Source organism: Vicugna pacos, chromosome 2, assembly GCF_048564905.1.
Source record: "Vicugna pacos chromosome 2, VicPac4, whole genome shotgun sequence".
Lineage (NCBI taxonomy): Eukaryota > Metazoa > Chordata > Mammalia > Artiodactyla > Camelidae > Vicugna > Vicugna pacos.
Genome location: NC_132988.1, coordinates 21,568,602 through 21,589,923, shown reverse-complemented (window position 1 = coordinate 21,589,923; position 21,322 = coordinate 21,568,602). Strand labels below are relative to the sequence as shown.

The following is a 21,322-nucleotide window of genomic DNA, read 5'->3' as shown; positions in this document are numbered from 1 at the left end:
CAACTAGAAATGGGCCCAGCTGTCTGCTAGGCAGGGCCAGGGACTGGCCATGGACAGAACACAATGGAACACATACAATGTTTAAAAACAGAAATGGACCATAGAATCTGGATAGTAGAAATGATGCCTTCTTTTGGTTTCAGCTTCGCTGTGGTCGGCAGGTATGTTCAGATCATTCCATGGACTTCGGCCTAAACTAAGAATATTTTTTTAAGCTGCAGCATCTAAGTCCTCCAGAGAGAGGACTTAGAAAGGAGGGACCTATTGCACTTGGTGAAACCTGGCCCTTCTGGTGTCTTTCAAATGTGTATGTATCTGTTTTCCATCAGCCCTGCCTTCCCATCAATGCGAAGGAAAGCTTGGGAGGATGAAGGAAATCACAAAGAGGCGCCCGGCACTGGAAGGGGACCGCTTGTCCTACCCAGGAATGCTCTAGGGGTGGGAAGGGCCTCAGAGCATAAAACTGGGAACTCGGGACAGACTTGTCTCCACCTCATTCCCATATCTGATCCTCTTGCTCCTCGTCTGGAAATCTGCGGGGGGAGAAAGGGAACGTCACGCAAGGGGGGGGTGAGGTGGTACGAAACAAAGGTCTGCAAACCTAAGACTTAGTTGCTGTCAGCAACCAGTGGGGAAAACTTACTTGCTGTCAGCAACCACAGAGAGGAGGGACTGCCTGCACTGACAATTGCTTCTCAGCTCACAAAGACGTTAGGAATTAGACTGGAGAGTTAGACACAGGCCACAGACATGTACAGAGAAACACAGAGCTGAAGAAGAGATGGAAATGAAGATGGCTAATTTGTTTATTGTTTAAGGAAGGGGGGATTTTAGGAAATTTAAATAACGTTAGGCTCTCTGATGCCCATCAGTGAATTTTGTTTGTTAGAAAGAGCATAATTCAATTAATGAATCGGTTCTTTTCATGGAACTGAAATTCCTCGGGAATTGCCCTTGTTTGGGGATGATGGGAAATGCTTGTTTGGAAATGCTGGCTCCTGGATCTACTGAGCCAACTTTTCTTTGCCTTGTTTTTAGCATTTCAGTCTGTCAGAGCCCCTTCAAAAAGGTGAGGGGCAGGGGAGAGAAGACCACTACCCCATTGTTCTCATGACCCATTTTCCTTTAGAAGAGCTCCAGAAATAGCCAGGCTGGAACTTGGAATTTATGATTTCCTTTTAGGTTGGGACCGTTTGCACCGGATGTCCTAATTCTACGGTCCATTTCTGTTTTTAAATAAGACTAGGTCATGGGAATTATGCCCAAAGTGCCTTTTACATGTTTCTTAGTTTATGGGGTGCTTATTTTCCCAGTATATAGAATGGGGTTCACTCCTGTTAGCCAGAGGGCTGAGCCCCATTCACACTGAACAGTCCTTTCAGTATGAGAAAGTCTCCAGATGCCCAGAGCAGAGAGTGAGGCTCTGCCTTGGAAGACTGTGGGGGGAGAGAGGGGAAATGGTGGGTGATGGGCATGCGGGTCTTTGGATTTCCAGAAAGCAGCATAAAGTTACAAGAGGCTGAGCCCAAGATGGGAGAGAGATTCTCAAATACAGCTGAAGGGGCATTCCCCCCGGGCTCCGCCCTGCCTTGTTCTGTGGTGGCGGCACCTGTGTGTACCTGTGTGCTCACGTGCCGGGGTAGGGGCTGGGGAAGGTGTTTGGGTGGAGGAAAGAGCAGGACAAGAAGCAAGAAGATAGGAGGGGACCAGCATATGCAGTCAGTGCAAGGACTCTGCTTGTTGGAGTCCCACGTCTGCTGAGCGGGCTGCCCTCTAAGGCCCTCTGAGCTTAAGTCTCCACTCACAGCAATATCCAGACCTACGGGACACCTTTGTAACTCTGCCAGAAAGCAGGCCCATATTTTGTAACTACACTGAGGCTCCTCAAAGGACTATGTCATCTGAAGTCTCTGCCGAGCAGAAAGGGCTCGAAAAGCCATTGTCACATTAAGTAAATATGAACATTACACAAAACACGTTAGCTTCAGTGTCAGATATGCTCTGGGCACTGCCTGTATATTAGCTGTGGGTTGAACATGCTGGTTGAAACACAAGAAATAATGCGAAGCACATTAGAGATAAACAGACTTGGGATCTGAAGCCCTGCTCCAATTTACTGAGGAACCTTGGGCAAGTTACTTAACCTCTCTGAGCTGCCATTCTATTATCTGTGAAGGGCATTAACACGTCATCTGACTCTCAGGCCTGTGATCGTTAATTTTGACAAGGCATGGAAAACTCTAAGCACAATGCCCAGTATCATTTTATATTTACCTAGAAGTGATTGAAAAGTTGCAGAAATTATAAACAGGCTAAGAAAGTTCATGACACGTATTGTTTGGCCCAGGAAGTATTTTTGAAAATTAGGATAATTAAAATCAAGACCTCCAACTTCTCTTGAAAAACCAAAAGTTCTGGCAACAATGGTTCCTCATCTCAGGTGGCAAAGAGACTACCCCCACCCAGCAGGCCTTTGCTGTCTGGTACCCTGAGGACCACCTTTTCCCACCCCCACCACTGCCCCTCACTTGGTGTTCGCCTCATGTGTGTGGCCCCATAGTCATGCTAACTTACAACAGACCGTTTTCTTTAAATACACACCATTCACGTTCAGCTTCATTAAGACATACTTTTGACAACTGGGCATTGTAGAAAGGGCACCGTTTTGTGTTCAGATTTGGAGGCAAGTCCCAGATACCACAGAAATTTCACAAATTGATGTTCCTCGGCTTGCTTATCAGCAAGAAAGGGAAAATTATTTTCTGCCTGTTTGGGTTGGTGAAAGGATTCTATGCACTACTCAGGAAGAGCAAGCAGCATGGTTGCTGTGAACTATTCCCGGTGTTACCAGCGAAAGGAGGAGGGAGAAGAGGAGGAAGAGGAAGAAAAGCACGAATCTTTAAATCAGGCAAAATGTGCTAATGTTATAACTGAGGGTCCACTGACAACTGGTGATAAGTATTATACAGCTCTATGTGGTTTCTGAAGGATCAACAAACTTGTACAAGTTACACTTGGAAATCAAAGCTATGCATTAGCAAAAAATGTCATGCCCCAAATGCTTATTAGAGATATATTACGAAGAGTCTATGAGTGAAATAATATGAGGTATGGAGTTTGCTTTAAAATACACCAGAAAAAGAAGAAGAAGGCGTTAGATGAAACAGAAATCGGGAAGATGTTGTTTACTGTTGGGACTGGGCGATGGGTTAATGGAAATGCATTATATTATCCTTTTGACTTATACTGTGCTTGAAAATACCTATACATTAAAAGTGAAGAAAGAAGAAAATTCACACCAAATTCTCACCAATTCACATCTCCGAGGCCAAGCATTATGAAATTTTAAAGATTTTCTGAATAAATGAATAGACACACACTGTTTTTTGCATCTCTTGGGCCTTCTCGCACTGACATAACTGTAGTATCTCCCTTCTTAGTCTATTCCTTTAGTTCTCCCCACTCCAATTTATTGCACAAGGAGCTTCAGAAATAATGTACTTGAAGAAAAACTCCCCTTAGTTTCCAGTGGCTGTTGGGGGCCTTGCAAATCGATTAGTGGTTTCAAGACTCCCCACTAACCAGCCTGTATTGGACCAACTGACCTCATGTCCATATGTATGTCTTCAATTTCATCTCTGTTCTATCCAGACAAATCCTATTGGCTCTGGATTTAATGCCAGGGCACTTTATTTGGCTCCTGACTCTGCCACTTTCTGTGTCTTTGAAAAACTAGCTCAACCTCTCTGAACTTACATTTTCACCTTAAAGTGTGTTAACATTCACCTGGTGGGGCTGTCTGGGAAGCGCCGGCAGGCTCTCCATGAGTGGCAGCTATTTTTGTCATCATCAGTAAGCCCGACATATTATTCTGAGCTTTCAAAACCGTCTGTCCTTCTGCACAAACTCCTCCTTGTGTTTTATCAGCCACCTCTTTTGCCTGCTTAACATTTCTGAGATTAAACCCACCAGGCTGGGTCATCTTGAACAAGAAGAACCTCTGGTCGTGTGTCTGCTCTAAGGGCTTTTATTAACGTGCCCCAGCGCCTTCCAGAGGCTCGTCTCAGTCTGTGAGTCAGCCTTGAAGGCTGGGACTGGGTCTTCTTCTTCTGCATAGCTCTAATGAAAGTGCAGCGCCTCACACACAGGCCCACACAGAAGAGAACTGTCTCTCAAATGGTCCGTACAACTCCTTCCAGCAGGGGCTTGGGAGAACTTAACGATGATGGAGATTTTTCCTACAAGGCATTTATGAGCAGAGTTATCATCTCTACTCATCAGGAGAAGGCTGACCAATGTGCAGCCACCTGGGGCACCCCTGATCAGAGCTCAAGGCTGAATGTGCTTTTGGTATTTTTCCTGTTTCTAGTTTCCTGATGATCCTGAAGCACAGAAAGAAAGAAGTAGCATGTCTCAGAACGCGGTGTCATGCCACGGTCCTAACCAGGTTATAACCGGCGTCTGCATCTAAGTGGCCCCATTCTGCGTCTAGGGCAGCTCTGCATTCCGCGTTCTCAGCCCTCACCGGGCTCTGCGATCACCTGGGAACTTTTAAAAAATACTCATTCTTAGGCCTTATGCCAGAGATACAGATTTAACTGGTCTAGAATGGAGCCTAGAAATTTGTATTTTTAAAAGTTTGGCTTTAAGAAAAAGTTTGAGTGATTTTAATGCACAGGCAGAACCACCAACCTAACAGCTAGGAGGGGAAAAAAGGCAAGGTCTGTAGTGTTTTCTTTAGGATGACCTATAGGGCATCGGGAAGCCACTGGAAACTGATGAGCAGAATGGCAACACTAAGCAGAGAAAACAAAAAACCAGTCGTCATGCGTTGAAAGACCTGGAAATATAGGCTCTGGTGCAAAGACACGGGGCTGTCTTTCCAGGCAAAGGAAGGAAACCGCTGCTGTGACCTGCGATAGGGTGTCTGGCAGCCTACGGCCACCGTGCGGGGTGGAAGTGGAAACCAGCCCTGGTCGTGGCTCCATTCTCCTCTCTCTCTCATTAAAAATGGGCCAGGCGCTGACCTCAGCAAGATGTCCGCTTATCTGCTGTCAAGAACAAAGCTGAGTTTCCACATACCAAGCTTTATTACTTTGGTCTAGAATTCTCTTCACAGTAAAGGTTTTAGGAGATGCCTTTAGAAAAACCACCCCCAGCTACAATAATAACTATCGCCTTTAATCACATGGGCTCTTTTTCTGGAAAAACAATCATCCAAAATTTCCGACAGAGGACCATCCACAAGTCCTAGGGCAATGATTCATTTTTTAAATGCATTATGATGATAACCAGTTTTGGAGAGGATGAAGTGAAACAGCCATCCTTAATCTCTACTAGAGGAAATATAATTTGGGACAATTTTTATAGAAAATTGTGCCAGGAGCTTAGAAATAATTGATACTTTTTGATCCTCTGCTGTGAATCTATTCCTAAGAACGGACTCTAAGAAAATAATCAGAGATGTGTTGTTTGTGTACAAGTTTATCATATAACATATAATATCATACATATCATGTCATAGATATACATGGAATAATAGCATGTGAATTTGCCGTATGGTACTGAAAATGTGAAAATAAACACAGAAAATGTCCAACAAAAAGGACCAGCCAAGTAAGTTTTGACACCTCATGAAAGCAGAATATTGAGGAGCTATGAAAACCTGCAAACAATACATTAAATATTAGAGAATGCTGGTGATATATTTAAAGTGAAAATGGACTGTTACAAAACACTTTTCAGTAAAAACTTGTTTCTAAGCTTAAAATGCAAATATAAAAACTTTTTTGAGGGAAACATGGTGAGATGCTCACAGGATACAGTTTTTCCCTTGATATTTTCCCACAGTTTCTACATTTTTTATTATTAACATACACAAATTTTATGATTTTAAAACATAGCAAAAGTGTTTGGTTTACAATGTATATGGGGTACCAACAAAAAATTTTTTAAATAATAATTTACCAGTCTTTCTCCCATTATGAGTTAAGGATGCATATTTCTGAAAAGGCTTCCAGAGCCGTACCAATTGTTTTTTAAAGCACCACATTTTTCCTCGTGCTAAACTAAAGAAACTTGGTTTTTTAAAATCTATTTTATATATAGTGGTTAACATTTGCAAATCTCAAACTCTCAAATTTATCCCTTCCCACCCCCTTCCCCTCAGGCACTGTAAGATTATTTACTACGTCTGTGAATCTGTTTCTGTTCTGTAGATGATGAGTTCATTAGTGTCTTGTAATAACCTTTAAAGAAAAAAAAAACGAAACGAATATATGCATGTATATGCAGAAAAAAAAAAGCACCACATTTTTACTCTGTTTAAGTGAGACTTTATGACCTCAGCCTGTCCCTCACCATTTCTCCCTTATCCAGGTTGTTGCTCATTGAAATGCTGACAATCACTGGTCACACGATCCCAAAACACCTACAGACGGCACAGTGCTCTCAGCAGAACACTCACACTCTTTCTTAACAATCAGGAAGCGAACAAACCAGGAGGCGTTACGGGCACTGAGCCTGCGGGGGCTCTACACACCCCGAGAGCTGAGGGGTACGCAGCGCGCTGGGTCCTTCTCCCCTGGACGCCCGTTAGTTCTATTCTGGGATTCAAGACCAGGTCTGGAGGGCATCAAGGACCGGGAGGCGCCCTCCCAACCCAGGCCAAGCAACTTTGGAGAAATCCTAGGACTCTGGTTCTTCTCCAGGATGCTCTAGAGTATCCTACATGCCTCGGACTGAAAAGGATTGGCTTGTCTGCTTCCCAGAAGATCTAAGGACTTGACATGAGCACAGGAAGTGAACTGATTTGTACAGGTCAACCTCCCCACTCCCGCTTTCAACAGCCCCTCCCCAACCAGAGCTGAACACAAGCTGCTGCGTGATCAGGCGTCAGGGTGGGCACAGCACAGAGTTGCTCATGCCACTTGCTCCGTGGTGCTAGACCCCCTCAGCTCAAAGCTGGCAGGTGGCAGGTAGCTGCTTGCTTCAGCAACAAGTTCTCAGAAGGTGGAAGGAAGCGAGTATATCCTGGGTTAGCAATGAAGTGCGTGGCCCCGTCTGGCTGAGCCCCTCCTAGCACTCAGAGTGCTGGAACACTCAGGCAGGAAACCAGACCTACCTCATAGGACGTTCTGATGAGTCTGAAGATGTCGACCTCCGGGTAGGGCTCCACGTCATCACTGAGCAGGGAGTGGAGGTGAGGGATGGGAGGCAGCGTGCTGTCTTTATTGGTCACGCTGTCCAAGTACCTGGAAGAAGGAATTGGGAGTCACTGGGAGGCTAACCTGGAATTTCTCCTTTTACAGTTGTCCAGCCATTTTCTCCAAATTCTGCACATTAAAACAATGGACTAGAATTTCCTTAAGAGCAGAATGAACTTCCCTTCACTTTAAGACAGAGCATATGAAAATAAATCCTCGGCCACAGAGAGAAGTGGGCATTTTGACTCATGAATTATGTGGGCAATGAAGACTCATGAAACCAAGGAGACAGACAGATGGAGAGCACAGGGAAGAAAGCCCAGAGGTGGTTCTCCAAGTGAAATACCTTCCCAGAACGGTCATGGCCTCCCCGTCATCCTTGCAGTTCAAAAGTTTGTCCACATTTGCATCCAGCACAGCCAGGGCCAACTGGAATATCACTTTGATTCCTTCATAGAAGAAACAGTCGACAACTACAACTGCACTCTCAAACGGCATCACGCTGAGAAACAGGGTGAGGAACCAGGACAGGGAGATGGTGGAAATCACGCCCAGGTCCTGCATGCAGTCGTACAGCTGTGGGACATAGTCTCGGGCGAGCTCCTCGAAGACACCCTGGTCCACCAGGGCACCTGTAGCGGGGGTGGACACCAGAAGTCACGGGTTAACCAACTACAGCTTCTCACGAATGCACCCAATCCAATGGCCTGACTAAAACCAGCCAGTTCACAATTGCTGCCAAGACAGAACTCCAGTTACTACGTTACTAGACCAAGATGTCGGCACAGCCAAGTCACCAGAGGCTGCCTCTTCTCTTCCTGGGAGGTCTTCCTGTCCTGGCTCTCTACCAGAAAGGAGCAATAGCATGACAATTACAAGGACTGTTGGAAGGGTCAGTTTACAAAATTTTCATGACACACAATTCTTTATTTTGTTGGCAACATAAATGTTTGGTTAGGCATGAAAAGTATATCTAAGTAGCTTCATTTCTTGGCAAACTCTTTTAAAAACAAATTGCTCTTTTGGATGCGTGGTCCTCACACAGGAATTGTTTCTTTAAATGATTGCTTTTTAAACTTAAAAGCGTTCCAGCTGAACACACTCATGATCGACGTCCTGATATTTCTGGAGAGTACTTCCAATGATTTAAATTACTGTGCAGAAGTTTAGAAATGAAGACAGAACGCAAGAGGGACACGTAAAGCATACATTTTCCTACACCAGCAATGAGAAGTGTGTCCTGCTAAAATGAATGTCTAACACGTGAGAGGATTATAATTTATTTAAATGTTCCCCATTGTTGTTTGCTTTGCAAAGAAACCAGTTCCAAAAAATACCTTAGAAACTTAGCTTTGGCAACATTTTATATGCTATTGTCTCCATTCCTTTTTTGAATACTTCTGCCTTTTGTAGATTCCATCCTCCTCATGAAAGAATTGCTAAACCTTTTTGGGTTGATGATCTGTGTGCTTGGTGTAGCTCTCACGTGCCACAGAGTGACACCCACATCAGGTGTCTTAGGAAACAGTTTCCGTCGAGGTGATACATGTATACTCTCCTAAGCTCTGTGGAGCTCCTTTGGGTACCACGTGCATTGATTCAAGCCTCTCATCCCCATTTTGGAAAACTGGATTAGTCTAAAACTCTTTTGGCTAATGGTGCCTGGAAATGATATCCTGGCTCTAGAAACACCTTCCTGTGAGATAAGGGTTAAAATGTGAGCTGCATCACCACATACCAACCACCCTGGTGTTGTAGTAATCAGGAAGCATGCGTTCACACAAAGCCACCAGCAGCCAGAAAGCTTCCTCCTCTTTGGCATAAAGCAGCAGCACTGATGTGACAATGTTCATGGCCTGAATGAGTGAAAGAAGAAGTCATGAAACACGTTTTAAATACATCAGACACATGTGAACATAGAAGCCATTTTGTTAACCTAAAAGGTGACCAAGTTAGTCCCAAGGGGCCAGCAAACTTCTTCCATAAGAAAAACACATAATAAATATTTAAAGGCTTTGCAAGGGATATGCACATATTCCTCTGAGTTTTGTTTTCTTTACGACCTTTTAAAAATGTAAAAACTCTTAGTCCTTGAACCTGTTAACTTTAAAGGGCCTCCATGAACACCAGCATTCACCAAGGCCTGAGCCCCCGACACATGCAAACCCTCATTCAAGAACTTGGTCCAAAGGCCCTTTGACAAAGCTTTGAACCTGCTGAAATCTCCTTGTTTTTAATCCTCAATTCAGTGAGGTAAATATTTCCTTTTTAATCTTCCATAATTGTTTCTATAACTGAGTACACATGGCTTGAGGCTCTCCTCAGAGAACAATGGAACCTTTCAGAGTTGGAGTTCTCGCCCACTATTTCCATCTGGATAAGGATGGAAGGTGATAAGTAACAGGAATTTAATTCTAAAGTAACCGACTTTATTAAAAGATATTATCAGACAGCTCATAACCACTCAAGGCTCAACTACTTTAATAGTCCCTTTAATTAAAAAGAGGAAGATCAAAAGATAAATATGAACTCTATTATATTAGAAGCCAACTCACTTCTGGACTGCTTTTGATCTTCTAGAAACCAGTAAGTGTTCATCAGGCTTCTACGATATAAATGTCAAAAAAGGAATTTTGGTCTAATAGGCTCTTTCTTGTAAGCCTTACGCAGTATGTTCCCAGGTGAAACCATTATTAAAATTCCACTTGATGATTAACCTGCCTAGTACATGACCATGGTCACTGTTAGTGCCTGAATCATTCAGTCAAGGTAAGTTCTTTTGGGAGTCTCCTTGGTATCAGGCTCTGGACTAGGTACTGGGGAAAGACGGGGACACAGTGGTGACAAGTCTCACAGGGCATAAATGCTTGGGTCAGAGAGACAGAACAAAGATGTAAAAGTTGATGCATTAATTTGGGGGTGTATTTAAATTAAGTGCTATCAAAAAGATAAAATAACGTGGTACAAGGAGGCCTGTGCTCTGCGCGCGCGTGTGTGTACAGAGGAATTAAGCCTGCTTTAGCATTTAGCTAGACAGTCAGAGAAGACCTCTCTGTATATGTAGCCTTTAAATCTAAGGTCACATTATCTTGGAGCTTCCCAAACTGTGGCACTAGTACAAACGATCATTTTAGCTGGTGTATGAGCAACATCTTTTTCATATTGAATTAAGTATTTATTTTACTGTGCATTAAAATATAACCATAGCACATAAAAGTTACATTCTCAAGGTCACTAATTGCTTAGAAGATGCAAAGGAGGAGCAGCATGGAACCTAGAATCCAGAAATAAAGGACAGGTAGGTACCCGGGAGTGCTCACGACTAGCTAGCGACCAGGCAGGTCACCAGAGGGTGATGGGTCCAGGAAGGACACTCCTGTATCGTGGTTCCTCTGCTCAGTTCAGTGGTTCTCAGCCCAGGGAGACTTTGCTCCCTGGGGGACGTCTGGCAACATCTAAAGACATTTTAGTTGTCACAATTAGGGGGTTCTACTGGCATTTAGTGGGTAGATACTATTAAACATGTTATTAAACAGGAATGTTATTTAACATCCTACAGGACAGCCCCACACAAAGAATTATCCAGTCCCCAAGGCCAACAGCACCAAGGTTGAGAGACCCTCGTGCAGCAACAGCTCTCTCGGCCATGAAGCCTTTCTGCTCATTCCTCAGTGGCTAATAACACGTCTTTTCTTTAAAGCCGTGTCACCCGTCTGTGACATTCACCTGGCAATACCCTATGTTAGGGTTCCGGAAAGCGTAAGCTGTTAGGACTCTCCTCAGGGCAGCGATGCCCATCTCGTTCTGGAAAGCCGGGTGCTCTGGGAGGGAGCGGTGGAGGTCCCTCTCAATCTCCTCCGTGGCGAGGTTGTACTTCCCCATGGACTTCTCCACAAGGTCTTCGTAGTATCCGGGGTGTGTGGCCTTCTCGTTGATGGCGCCTGGGAAACACCCACCAGACCCAGCGTCAGAAAGTGGAAGCGGACCCCCAGCCTCGCGGCCTTCCCCGCCCCTCAGAGGACCCGCGTGAGGTGACGGGGACATCCCACGATGGTGCGTGTGCTGCAGTCACGGCCAGGCTGTCAGTTCATTCCTGGCTTCCCTCCCTCTTCCTCTTCTATTTCAAAACCTCCCTATACTATATGCTACCACTCATGTGTGGACTCTAAAAAGTAATACAAATGAATCCACATGCAACTCAGAAGTAGACTCACAGCCAGAGAAGCTTGTGGTTACCAAAGGGGAAAGGCGGGGAGGGGTAAAACAGGAGTACGGGACTGACAGATAGAAGTCATACATAAAATAGATAAGCAACAAGGACCTACTGCACAGCACAGGGAACCGTATTCAGTATCTTGTAATAAGCCATAATGGAACGTAATCAGAAAAAAATAACTGAATCACTCTGCTGTACACCCGAAACTAACACAATATTGTGAATCAACTATACTTCAGTAAAAAATGATGATGATTAAAGAATACGAGAAACCTCCCTCAGGTAGAGGTTTCCACCCTAAAAGCTGTGTTTCAAGGAACTCCCCCGACTATCCCGAGGGGCTGCTCGGAGAAGGGCAGGGAGGTGGGCGGACTGAGCCGAGCTGAGGCCTCACGGGTCTCAGCCCTCCCCTCAACCACGGAGCTCTGCTTGCATTTGACGGGGCTCTTCCTTAGGCGTTCACTTGAAAAAGGAGGTGCTGCGTCTCAAAACAAGTCTGGAAATTGTTTGTTAAGGTGCAAGCTTCGAAGGTCTCAAACAGTCTTAGTGAAGAGGAGGTGGGGTTCAGATACCTGGAGGGATGTTTAAAATTGCAGTGACGGGCCCCTGCCACCGAGGGGAGCCCCGCAGGGGTGGGGATGAGGGCCAGGTGGTGGTGAGAATCACTGCTTTGAGATACTTCCATTTTAAGTTCTTTTTTAAAGTTTTTGCTTCCTTTTTGGGGGGGGGGTAATTAGGTTTATTTATTTACTTTAATGGAGATACTGAGGACTGAACCCAGGATCTCTACACATGCCTTCTACCACTGAGCTATATCCTCCCCCTTTAAGACTCCTGAGCACAGAAAAACCTGGATGCAAATAACTTAATCTAAATCTAGTTAAATATAATCCAAGTATGTATAAATTATATATATACACACACACACATAAATATACATAGAAAATACATACATATATGTACATATTATATAATTAAATATGTGTGTGTATATATATATATATATATATATATATATATATATATATATGTTATCTATACACACACACAAACACACACGTACTTAATGACAGGGTAAACTGACTAGAAATTAGAGCCCCTGGGCTTACTCACTCCTTGTCTCTGACGGTCACCCAGAGAGCCAGCCTCATCACTCACACCTGCCCCAGAAAGGCAGTCTGGTTGACTTAACACTAGCTTAACACTAGCTTCTGCACTCTTTTCAAGGATGGTTTCCAAGCACTTCTTGCCATCAGGCCTGCACTCACTTTAGTGGGTAGCCAAGCCAGGTCCTGGGACAGTGGCTCTCAGAGTCATGGGAAGCAGGGCAGGTCCCAGGAGGCTGGGCTCTCCCTGTGGTCAAGCTGGCCTCCGCGTGAACCCTACCCACCCCCCGGTGCACTGGGTGGAAACATGGGCTCACTTCTATACCCAACAAACGTGGTGTGTACACTGCTTCACCGCTGGCCTCATGCAGCCCTTCACAGTTAAAGAAAACATGGGGGCCGGGTGGGAGGGTATAGTTCAAGTGGTAAAGCGCATGCTTAGCATGAATGAAGCCCTGGGTTCAATTCCCAGCACCTCCTCCAAAAACAAAATAAATATACCTAATTACCTGCCCCCCCCAAAAAAAGTTAAAAAAAAAGGAAAACACTGGGTCTAACTCTAAACAGGGCTCTACAAGGCTGTGGACTGCTGTATCCTGTTTCCCAGTGCCCACCGTGAGTTTCATTTTCATCTAAAATGCAGCTGTAAGTAACTTCCCATTTAAGTAAGGAAGATGAAAATGGAATTGTTTTGTTCACTGCAGCAGCGATCTGAATCAGGCTGTCAGGTGAGTAGCTCACCAAACACAGGAAAGATGGCAGACTGGACGGTAAGGATCTTCTTGAGATGGACTGGAAATTAGAGACAATTTGACTCAAATTTGGATTTGTAAATGAGGAGCTGTGGCTGGTCCACTTGTGGCAAATGAAAAACAAGATATGTAAATGAGGACAGAATAAACCAGTTTTACATGAAACAGAGAAGACCAATTATTTTTCAGGATTCTCTACTCCTACTTCTGAGCTGTTAAAACAGCTCATTGGTAATTACCATTTATATCTACTTTTAGAAAGAGCTATGAGTTTTTTCTTTAAGGCTTTCTTGTAAGTCTGGTAACTATTCTTTTCATTTTAATGTCATCTTTAAAATAAAAGGTTTTGATATAAGCACTTGTGTCAGACCAGCTCAGGTTCAAATAAAAATTTTCACATGAGCCTATATAAAAGGCTTCTTTTATCGTATATAAATCGATTATATCGTATATAAAACGATTCCATTTCAGCCCTCTAATCAGGTAGAGCAACTGATTTATATATTAAAGGCAAGACTGGTGACACCCAAAGAAATGCTCTGATGTTTGTGACAGAACAGATCCCTGGGATACACGAAACGCTTGAGGCTGGGAGGAAGGAGTGATGGGGTTAGCCCCAAAGGACCCCTGGCTTCTGTAGCGGACTCAGAGGTTTAACGGGATGGCATCATATTGGGCATAAGCCTAGTGGTGGCCCTGTGAAGATGGACACACCTCTCCCACGGCTCTGGGATCATCCCCTTCTGTCCTTCCCAGCATCTCCAGCTTGGAGTGTAAGTATAATCCAGGTAGGCTTTTAGCTCCAGAGCCCATTCCGGCCTCTCTTCCCTGTCTCCAGTGAGAACCCGCAAAATCAAGAGAAGCCAAAACTCATCAGCGAGGTTCTCTTATTCCTCCATTTCTACCCTCTTCCCCACCCCAACGACTGATCTGGACAAGTGCCACATTTAATCATCCTCAATGAAGCTGACACAGCTGAAAAAGGGAAAAAAAAAGAAGACTCTAAAAATCACAAAGAATGCTACTCTTTCTCTTTGGGCTCTGTTTGTCCCTAAAAAGAGTTAGAGGAAAAATGGAAGAGGTTACGGGGACTGAAGGGATGGTGGCTTCAACATCTGTTGAATACGTGTCCTGTGTTTTTATGGAGGGAAGAGTCATGGGGGGTTTCAAGACTCTGGCAAGGGACGACAATTTAGCCCTGAATGGGGGGCCGACGTGGTGAAAGGGCCCTGGTGCACGACGGCCCCGAGGGCTCTGGGGCCGGTGCTCCCACCCTCGCCGGCCGTACCTGACAGCAGCAGCCAGAGCTCCCCGCGCATGCTCTCTGGGACGCCCTTCAGCACCAGCTCCCGCGTCTTTTCTGTGCGGTACATGCAGATCCCTTGCCCGTACTCGGCAAAGTGAATCTTCCAGGCCTGCTCCTTCAAAAATTCTTTGGCCTGAAAGGGATAATGAAACATCAGTACATCCCAAAGTACCTGAGGACGGTAAGGAGAAGTTCGATGGAAGGTCAGAACATCTTCCTTAGTGAACACAGCGGCTGAGTTCTGGACAGAATGGACATGAGGATAAAGGACTCAGATCTTCTGGGGTCCTTCCCTGACTGATCACAGCCTGTGGTTCTGCCGTGACGCTTCCTGTACCAGAGTCAGAATTCCGCTTACCTGAGATGGGTCAGCAGAGTGCAAACCACATTTATGGCTTTATGTCCACATCTCCAAGTGGAAGTGAGCTGATGTTTTTAAAATGTGGTCTGAGAAATTATGTCCTTATTTGTTGGTTAATTAAACAACAGTAAAACACAAGATTGTAAATCAAAACTGTACTTCAATTTTTTAAATACACATAAAAAAGTTAAAAATATGACCAAAAAAAGTCATCTGTACTGTCTCTAACTCACCTCCTTCCGTGAAGAAGCCACTCTGAAACCTAATGACATATTTGACAAAATCTGCTTTACTTGCAGGAAAGTATCTGTTGACGGATTTATGAGTTTATTTTTAAGGTGTACAATGTGTTATATTGACGTATTTGAGTTTACATTTTTTTAAGGTGTACAGTGTGTTGATTTACTAGATACTGCAATATGATACTACCATACCATGTCACTCAATTATCATTTCTTTTTGGTTGTGAGAACAATTAAGATCTAATTACTTAGCAACTTCAAAGTTTTAAAAAAAAAAGAGCTTGCTTTTATTAAGAGCGTATTTTTCAAACGTTATGGTTCTAATATAAGAACATTCTGGGCAAGAGGAGGAGGCACCCACCAATTTCGGGTTGAACTCCTCAGGAGATCGCCGCCGATACATGGTCATCAGGGTCTGGGTGGCTGTGGGGACGCTGTTGCCGTTGAGGTTGAACTGGCGCTCTCCGTCAGCGTCAGAGCTGGTGCTTCTCTGGGGGCTGGAGGAAAGCAGGCTGCTGGGCCGAGAGTACACCTGCAGGTGCAGAGAGGAGCAAGCTGCTGGATGGTCTGGGCTGTAGGATCTACTCTGGACAGATACCAACAGCTTGGCTCCCAAGGCTTCTTGCTACATCACAAAGCAGAAGAAAGGCAGCAAGCCAGCACTTTGGTGGGGTCGTGGGACTCAGAGCCAATGCCCAAAAGAGGTCTCCTTTGTGTTTGTTTGTTTGTTTGTTTATCCTCTGTATTTTAGATGCATTTTTGCAACAAGCTGGTTGGCCACACATCTCTCTGATTAGTATGCTGCATGCCAAGCACACTGTGGTTGAATCAACCGCTTATGGGACCACCTCCCTCACCTCCTCTCTAGTTTCTGGTGCCTCAAAAATGTCCACATAGTCTTAGAGCAGGAGGACAGGGGCAGGGCTGTTACTCGTGTGCTCACTATTTTTACAACTTGCTTTAACTACCAGTAACTTGTGCTATGACTTGAGCTAGTCACATAACTTTCAGGGCTTCAGTTTCCCTGGATGTTGGTCCAGGGCCTGATTCAATTCAACTGGGGATACAATTCGTATCTTATCATAATAAATGACCTCTGTACCATTCCCAACAAGATCAATAGTGCAATAAGAGGGTTAGACCAGATGATCTCTAAGGTTCTGTCCAGCCCTAGATGATCCCAAATACAAACTCCATGAGATTTAAATGAGATACTGCTCTGGGCAGAGGGTAGGTGGTTCATCTTAGCACAGCTGCAAAGCTTGAAGATCCAAGAAACGGGACAAGGAGGTGAGCACCTCCAGGGAAGAGTAATAAGACAAACCAAAACACCCGCAGGTGCCTTCCACAGACCTCATCATCTGAACTGTTGCAGCTTCCTGCAAATTCTTTGTCCGAGTATATTTTAGAGGTCGTTTGTTGCAGGAAATCAGAGATCCTCTGCACTAGAAAGTCTCTGTCTTTCAAATTGGCAAACAGGAAGGTCATCCTGTTCCTGGTGCTGATAGATAAGGGACTGGGGAGCACGCTGGAGCTGTCTGCCTTTTCTACAATCGTCACCTGAAAAGAAAGAGGACACAGAGCATTACTTTCTGGGGATTATGCAACAGCAATCTCTGAGCAGCACCGAAGAAGGAACACAGCATTTTTAAGTCCTATAGGAACCACCCATATTTTATTGAGGCAAGCTGAGATTCTTTAACTCTGTTCCCATAAAATAAAGCAGCTCACAACAAATCAAAGTAGAGCTGGAATTATCTGGCTGGTTTTTCTAAATCAGTAGTTCTAAATCGAGAATAATTTTTGCCCCCCAGGAGACATCTGGCAACATCTAGAGGTACTTTCAGTTGTCACAAGTGGAAGGTACCTCTGGCACCCAGCAGGTAGAGGACAGGGATGCTGTTAAACATCCTGCAGTGCACAGGACACAGGGCAGCTGCCCCAACAACGCCCAGGCCAAGACAAGTCCAGGTCAGTGGCACCAAGATGAATAAACCTTGCTGTGAAGGAATTCTTTGATTTTCATTAAAATTTCATGGAGCCGTAAGAGAGAGAACTCCTAGCTGCTACATCACCCTTAAGAGACAGAAAACAGACATGATACTGGTTCCTTTTTAAAGAGCTTAATGTGGAGAAGGCTTTCAAAACACCACCAATTTGTCAAATGTCTCATTTAGACCCCAGGGCTTGGCATCCCTCACCTCCCACCACTTCAAAGTTTTAAAGGCTCCATTTTGCACAGACATGACGTAAACAAGTTAACTGCAACCTTATCTGCACCGGCTGACTCTGTGTGTGTGTGTGTGGTGGGGTGGTGTGTGTGTAGGTGTGTGGTTGTGTCTCAGAGACAGCGAGAGAGAGAGAGAGAGAGAGAGAGTGTGCGTGTGTGGTGGAGTAAGTCGACCACACTGGGAGGAAAATAGGGAAGGGGGCATCTGCTTTAGCTTCGAAATGATGGCATGTGTTTGGTGCTTTATAATAGGATTTTCATCAACTGGAAACTAGGATAAATGCATTACAAGTATTTCCTTTAGCCCGCTGGGAAGAACGCCTCAAGGCCAGCCCTAGATCAGTGGTTTATTTGCAGCAGCTCTGACTAAATACTTAGTTTCCTTCTCCTCTTCATTTCCACTGGTAAGTCATCTAGACAGGTTCAACTTCAGCCCTTTCATCAGCATTTTCATGTGAACCACCAAAGCAGAACTTTGAAAACTTTAAGGTTAAGGAAACCACTGGAGTTACCTAAAAAATTACATGGTCACAAATGCAAAACAGCGATTACTGGGGTCCATAAAGGGAAACCTGCAGGACCTGACTTCCATCTTCAGATTTTATACATACATAGAGTTAGATATATATTTATACATTTTTCCCCCTTAACGGAGGTATTGGGGATTGAACCCAGGACCTCATGCATACAAAGCACACGCTCTACCACTGAGCTATACCCCCACCCACATATTTATACATTTTTAAAGGAATCCTCTGAGATACTCAGAGTTGCACATGAAAGTGTTTATTCCTCAATGCAAATGAAGCTAGAAAAATGGAAAAACAAAAACAAAAACAACCTCTTTATCATAAGAAGGATCTTCCCATGACTCCTCAGATGTGTGTTGAATAATCCTCATTTTAAAAGACCTATAAAAACTCCTTTTCTCCCAACGGATTTTTTTCTGATTCTTTTGGTCACCAGGTGTCTGGGACTAAATGACACATGCAAAAAGAATGAAAGGTTCAAGTTCTGTGCCTAAAACACAGACACCACGTGGATCTTGCTGAAGTCAAAGTGTAAAGTCCTATGTCTAGTAGGATCATAAATACAGTTAACTCAGTTCACAGAATCAGTTTAACTCAGTTCACAGAAAGACCAGTGTCTGCTCAAACAAACTTGCTGGTGGGTGGGAGCCCCGCCCTACTGCTTTCTGTCATTATCATTACCTACAGGTAATAAAAATTACATTAAGTCTTTTGCTTCTTCCATTAGTCAAGATTAGGGATCTACCATTAATATATTTCAGCGATTCATCAGGTTAAAGGAAAGGGCACTGCTGTCTCACTGAGCATCATGTTAAAGCTGCATCCTCCAGCCACAGAATGCTTTATTTCTAAACACTACCCCCACCATTGTCCCTCCTCTGATTTACGCTGAAATATGACTGAATTATCTCTGCCTTACTACCTGTTAGAGAAAACTGGCAAGCAGAAAATGGGCTGAGGGTATCAGCCACCACTCTCTCAGTTCCCTGAGCTCTCATTATCGTGCTGTAAATTGCACTGGCATGTGCAGAGAGTTAGCTGGACCGCACCGAGAGGTGGGGAACAGGAGAGCAGACATCTGGACAGCAGCTCCAGCCCCTCTCTGCTCCTCAGTTCCCTCTGGATAAACAGAGTGATGACTCACTCAGAGTCATAAATGACACATCTACGGAACATTCTTAATCCCAGGATGGGTTTCCTTAGCCGGTCCGAGTTACTCTGCTTTACTGCAGTCAGGTAGGACTTGACCAAGAAAATTTCAGTAACAGTTTTGTGTATGGTGATAGATGTTAACTAGACTTACTGTGGTGATCATTCTGCAATACTGACAAATATTGAATCACTATGTTGTCTGCCTGAAACTAATATGTCATGTCAATTACAACACACACACACACACACACACACACACACACACACACGTATAACAACTCCCTAAGACAAAGAAGGTAAGTTTGCTGGAAAAAGTTATGAAATACATTTGTAAGTACTGATGAATTATCCCTCTCAGAATTCACCCCCAACAATTCCTGGCCTCAAAAAGTGCTGTACACCAATTAGCTCACTCTGTAAGAGGGAGAACCAGATGTATCAATTGCCTAACATTTCTCATTTTTTTTAATCTGACAATTCAACTTGTAGGAATTTATAACTTAAGGAAAGTTATACATATGATTGGGAGAAAACTAAAAACAATGCAAAGGTCCAACCACAGGTCACCTACATGAGAAGAAATAAATTATATGTATATCCCTTTATGGAATAATATGCAGTCATTAAAAGTTACATTGTAAAAGAATATTTTATAACATGGGGAAAAGTTAAGTGTATACTGTTAAGGGAAATAGAAAGAAAAAAGAAAAAATTCTTTATATTTTATGTGTAAATAATATAAATGACATATACACAGCCATGTATAGAAAGTCTGGAAAGCTGGATAGCAGAATGTTAACTAAGGTGGTCATCTTTGAATGGTGAGACTAGGGGTGAATTTTGCTTTCTTTTTATTTGTCTGTATTCTTACAAATTTACTGTAATAATGATGCAACAGTTTAAAAACAAACAAACAAACAAAAAAACCAAGAACATCTGCTTACATAAATGATTTAACAAAAACAAAAGAAAAGAAGGCAGAGGGAAACTTGAATTTTTTACTATAGGGAATCTTAACAAAGGGTCGATCTTGATTTAATAGCCAAAGCTTCCAACCATGTTAACTTCTAGAAAATGACCAGAGTAGGTTGAAAGTTGCCAGGTTAGAAAGTGCAGGCCTGCCAGCCCCTGAGATCTTAACCTGAGTTCCTTCTCAACCCCAAACAGCACAGCAAGGCTTCCACGCAAGTACCAGAATAACCTATCACTGTGAAGACATGACAGAAACCCACTCCACCACAGGCACAAGATTGATGTTTCATAGTCTTCACTGCACATGTGAGTCAGCCTGGGACTTTATTAAAATACAGACTCCAAAGCCTGCACAGATTCAGAAGATCTGAGGTGGACTTAGGAGTCCGCCACCGTGGCCGGCGGTCCCAGTGGGTCCGATGCAGAGAATCGACAGACCAGCCAGATCTCAGCACTTGGCTTTCTGGTTCACAACCTGGACTGTCTCCTCTAAAGACTAAGCTGCTCAGGCTGTGAGCCAGGTGTACTAACCACATGTTCTAGTTTCTGTATTTGATGTTTTCACATCTTGGGGCCCTGCTGCCCCTGGTAGGACCACCCGTCCCAGAGTCAGCAGAGGACTCACCTGTGAGTGGCCCTTCCATAGGCAGACCAACCAATCCTGAGCCCACACCCCACTGACCTCCTTCACCTGCTCTCACACTCAGGGCCACCACTCACCTGCCCCCATCACCCCAGGGCCAGGCACCAGCCAACTGGAGACAGGCCCTCTGCCCTAGGGCCTGCCAAAACTATCCAACTTGCCAATCTTAAGCCTGCTTGCCCTGCCTCCACTGTTTCTTCCCATGGAAACCACAGTAAAGGGTCTTACCCGCACTTCCCTTGCTCTTCTGCCTGCTGACCCGCCCTGGTGCTTCCCCGTGTGGTCCCCGTGGCATGGCGTGCGCCCCCTAGAGGGATCTGCGACTATAACAAGCAATCTTTTCCATGACAGTCATCTCCTGCTCTGTTGGCCTCACCTCACCTGAACAAGAATGAAACCTACATTTTTTTTTAAAAAACACCAGGCTGCCTCCAGAAGAAGAGATCTTGCAGGTACCACGGTCACTTGGAGCAATGACAACACAGGAAAGAGTGGTAGATTCCATCAAAGAATTGTGAACAATCACCCTATGGTTAAAAGCCAACCCAATGCTGGTAAAAAACACACAGAGAAGTATTACAGATTAAACTCTTCAAATACCCATCTT

General features: G+C 44.3%; 1 protein-coding gene and 1 non-coding gene across 4 annotated transcripts in view; both read right to left on the bottom strand.

Annotated features, from left to right (window-relative positions):
• The window catches only part of TBC1D9 (TBC1 domain family member 9), a 106,656-nt gene that overhangs the window by 20,860 nt on the left and 64,474 nt on the right, over positions 1-21,322 (bottom strand). For 2 of the 3 annotated variants that reach the window (XM_072976585.1, XM_072976588.1), the window contains exons 7-13: positions 16,542-16,748; positions 15,550-15,720; positions 14,568-14,718; positions 10,932-11,146; positions 8,944-9,061; positions 7,552-7,837; positions 7,124-7,253 (exon numbers count right to left, since the gene is read on the bottom strand). In XM_072976585.1, coding sequence (XP_072832686.1) covers positions 7,124-7,253; positions 7,552-7,837; positions 8,944-9,061; positions 10,932-11,146; positions 14,568-14,718; positions 15,550-15,720; positions 16,542-16,748 — 1,278 coding nt within the window. Of the gene's footprint in view, positions 1-5,592; positions 6,249-7,123; positions 7,254-7,551; positions 7,838-8,943; positions 9,062-10,931; positions 11,147-14,567; positions 14,719-15,549; positions 15,721-16,541; positions 16,749-21,322 lie in introns of those variants that run through there. The other variant, XM_072976596.1, reaches the window with a different exon arrangement.
• TRNAT-UGU (transfer RNA threonine (anticodon UGU)) lies at positions 18,069-18,140 on the bottom strand. The gene has a single exon. It is a non-coding gene; the product is annotated as a tRNA-Thr (tRNA).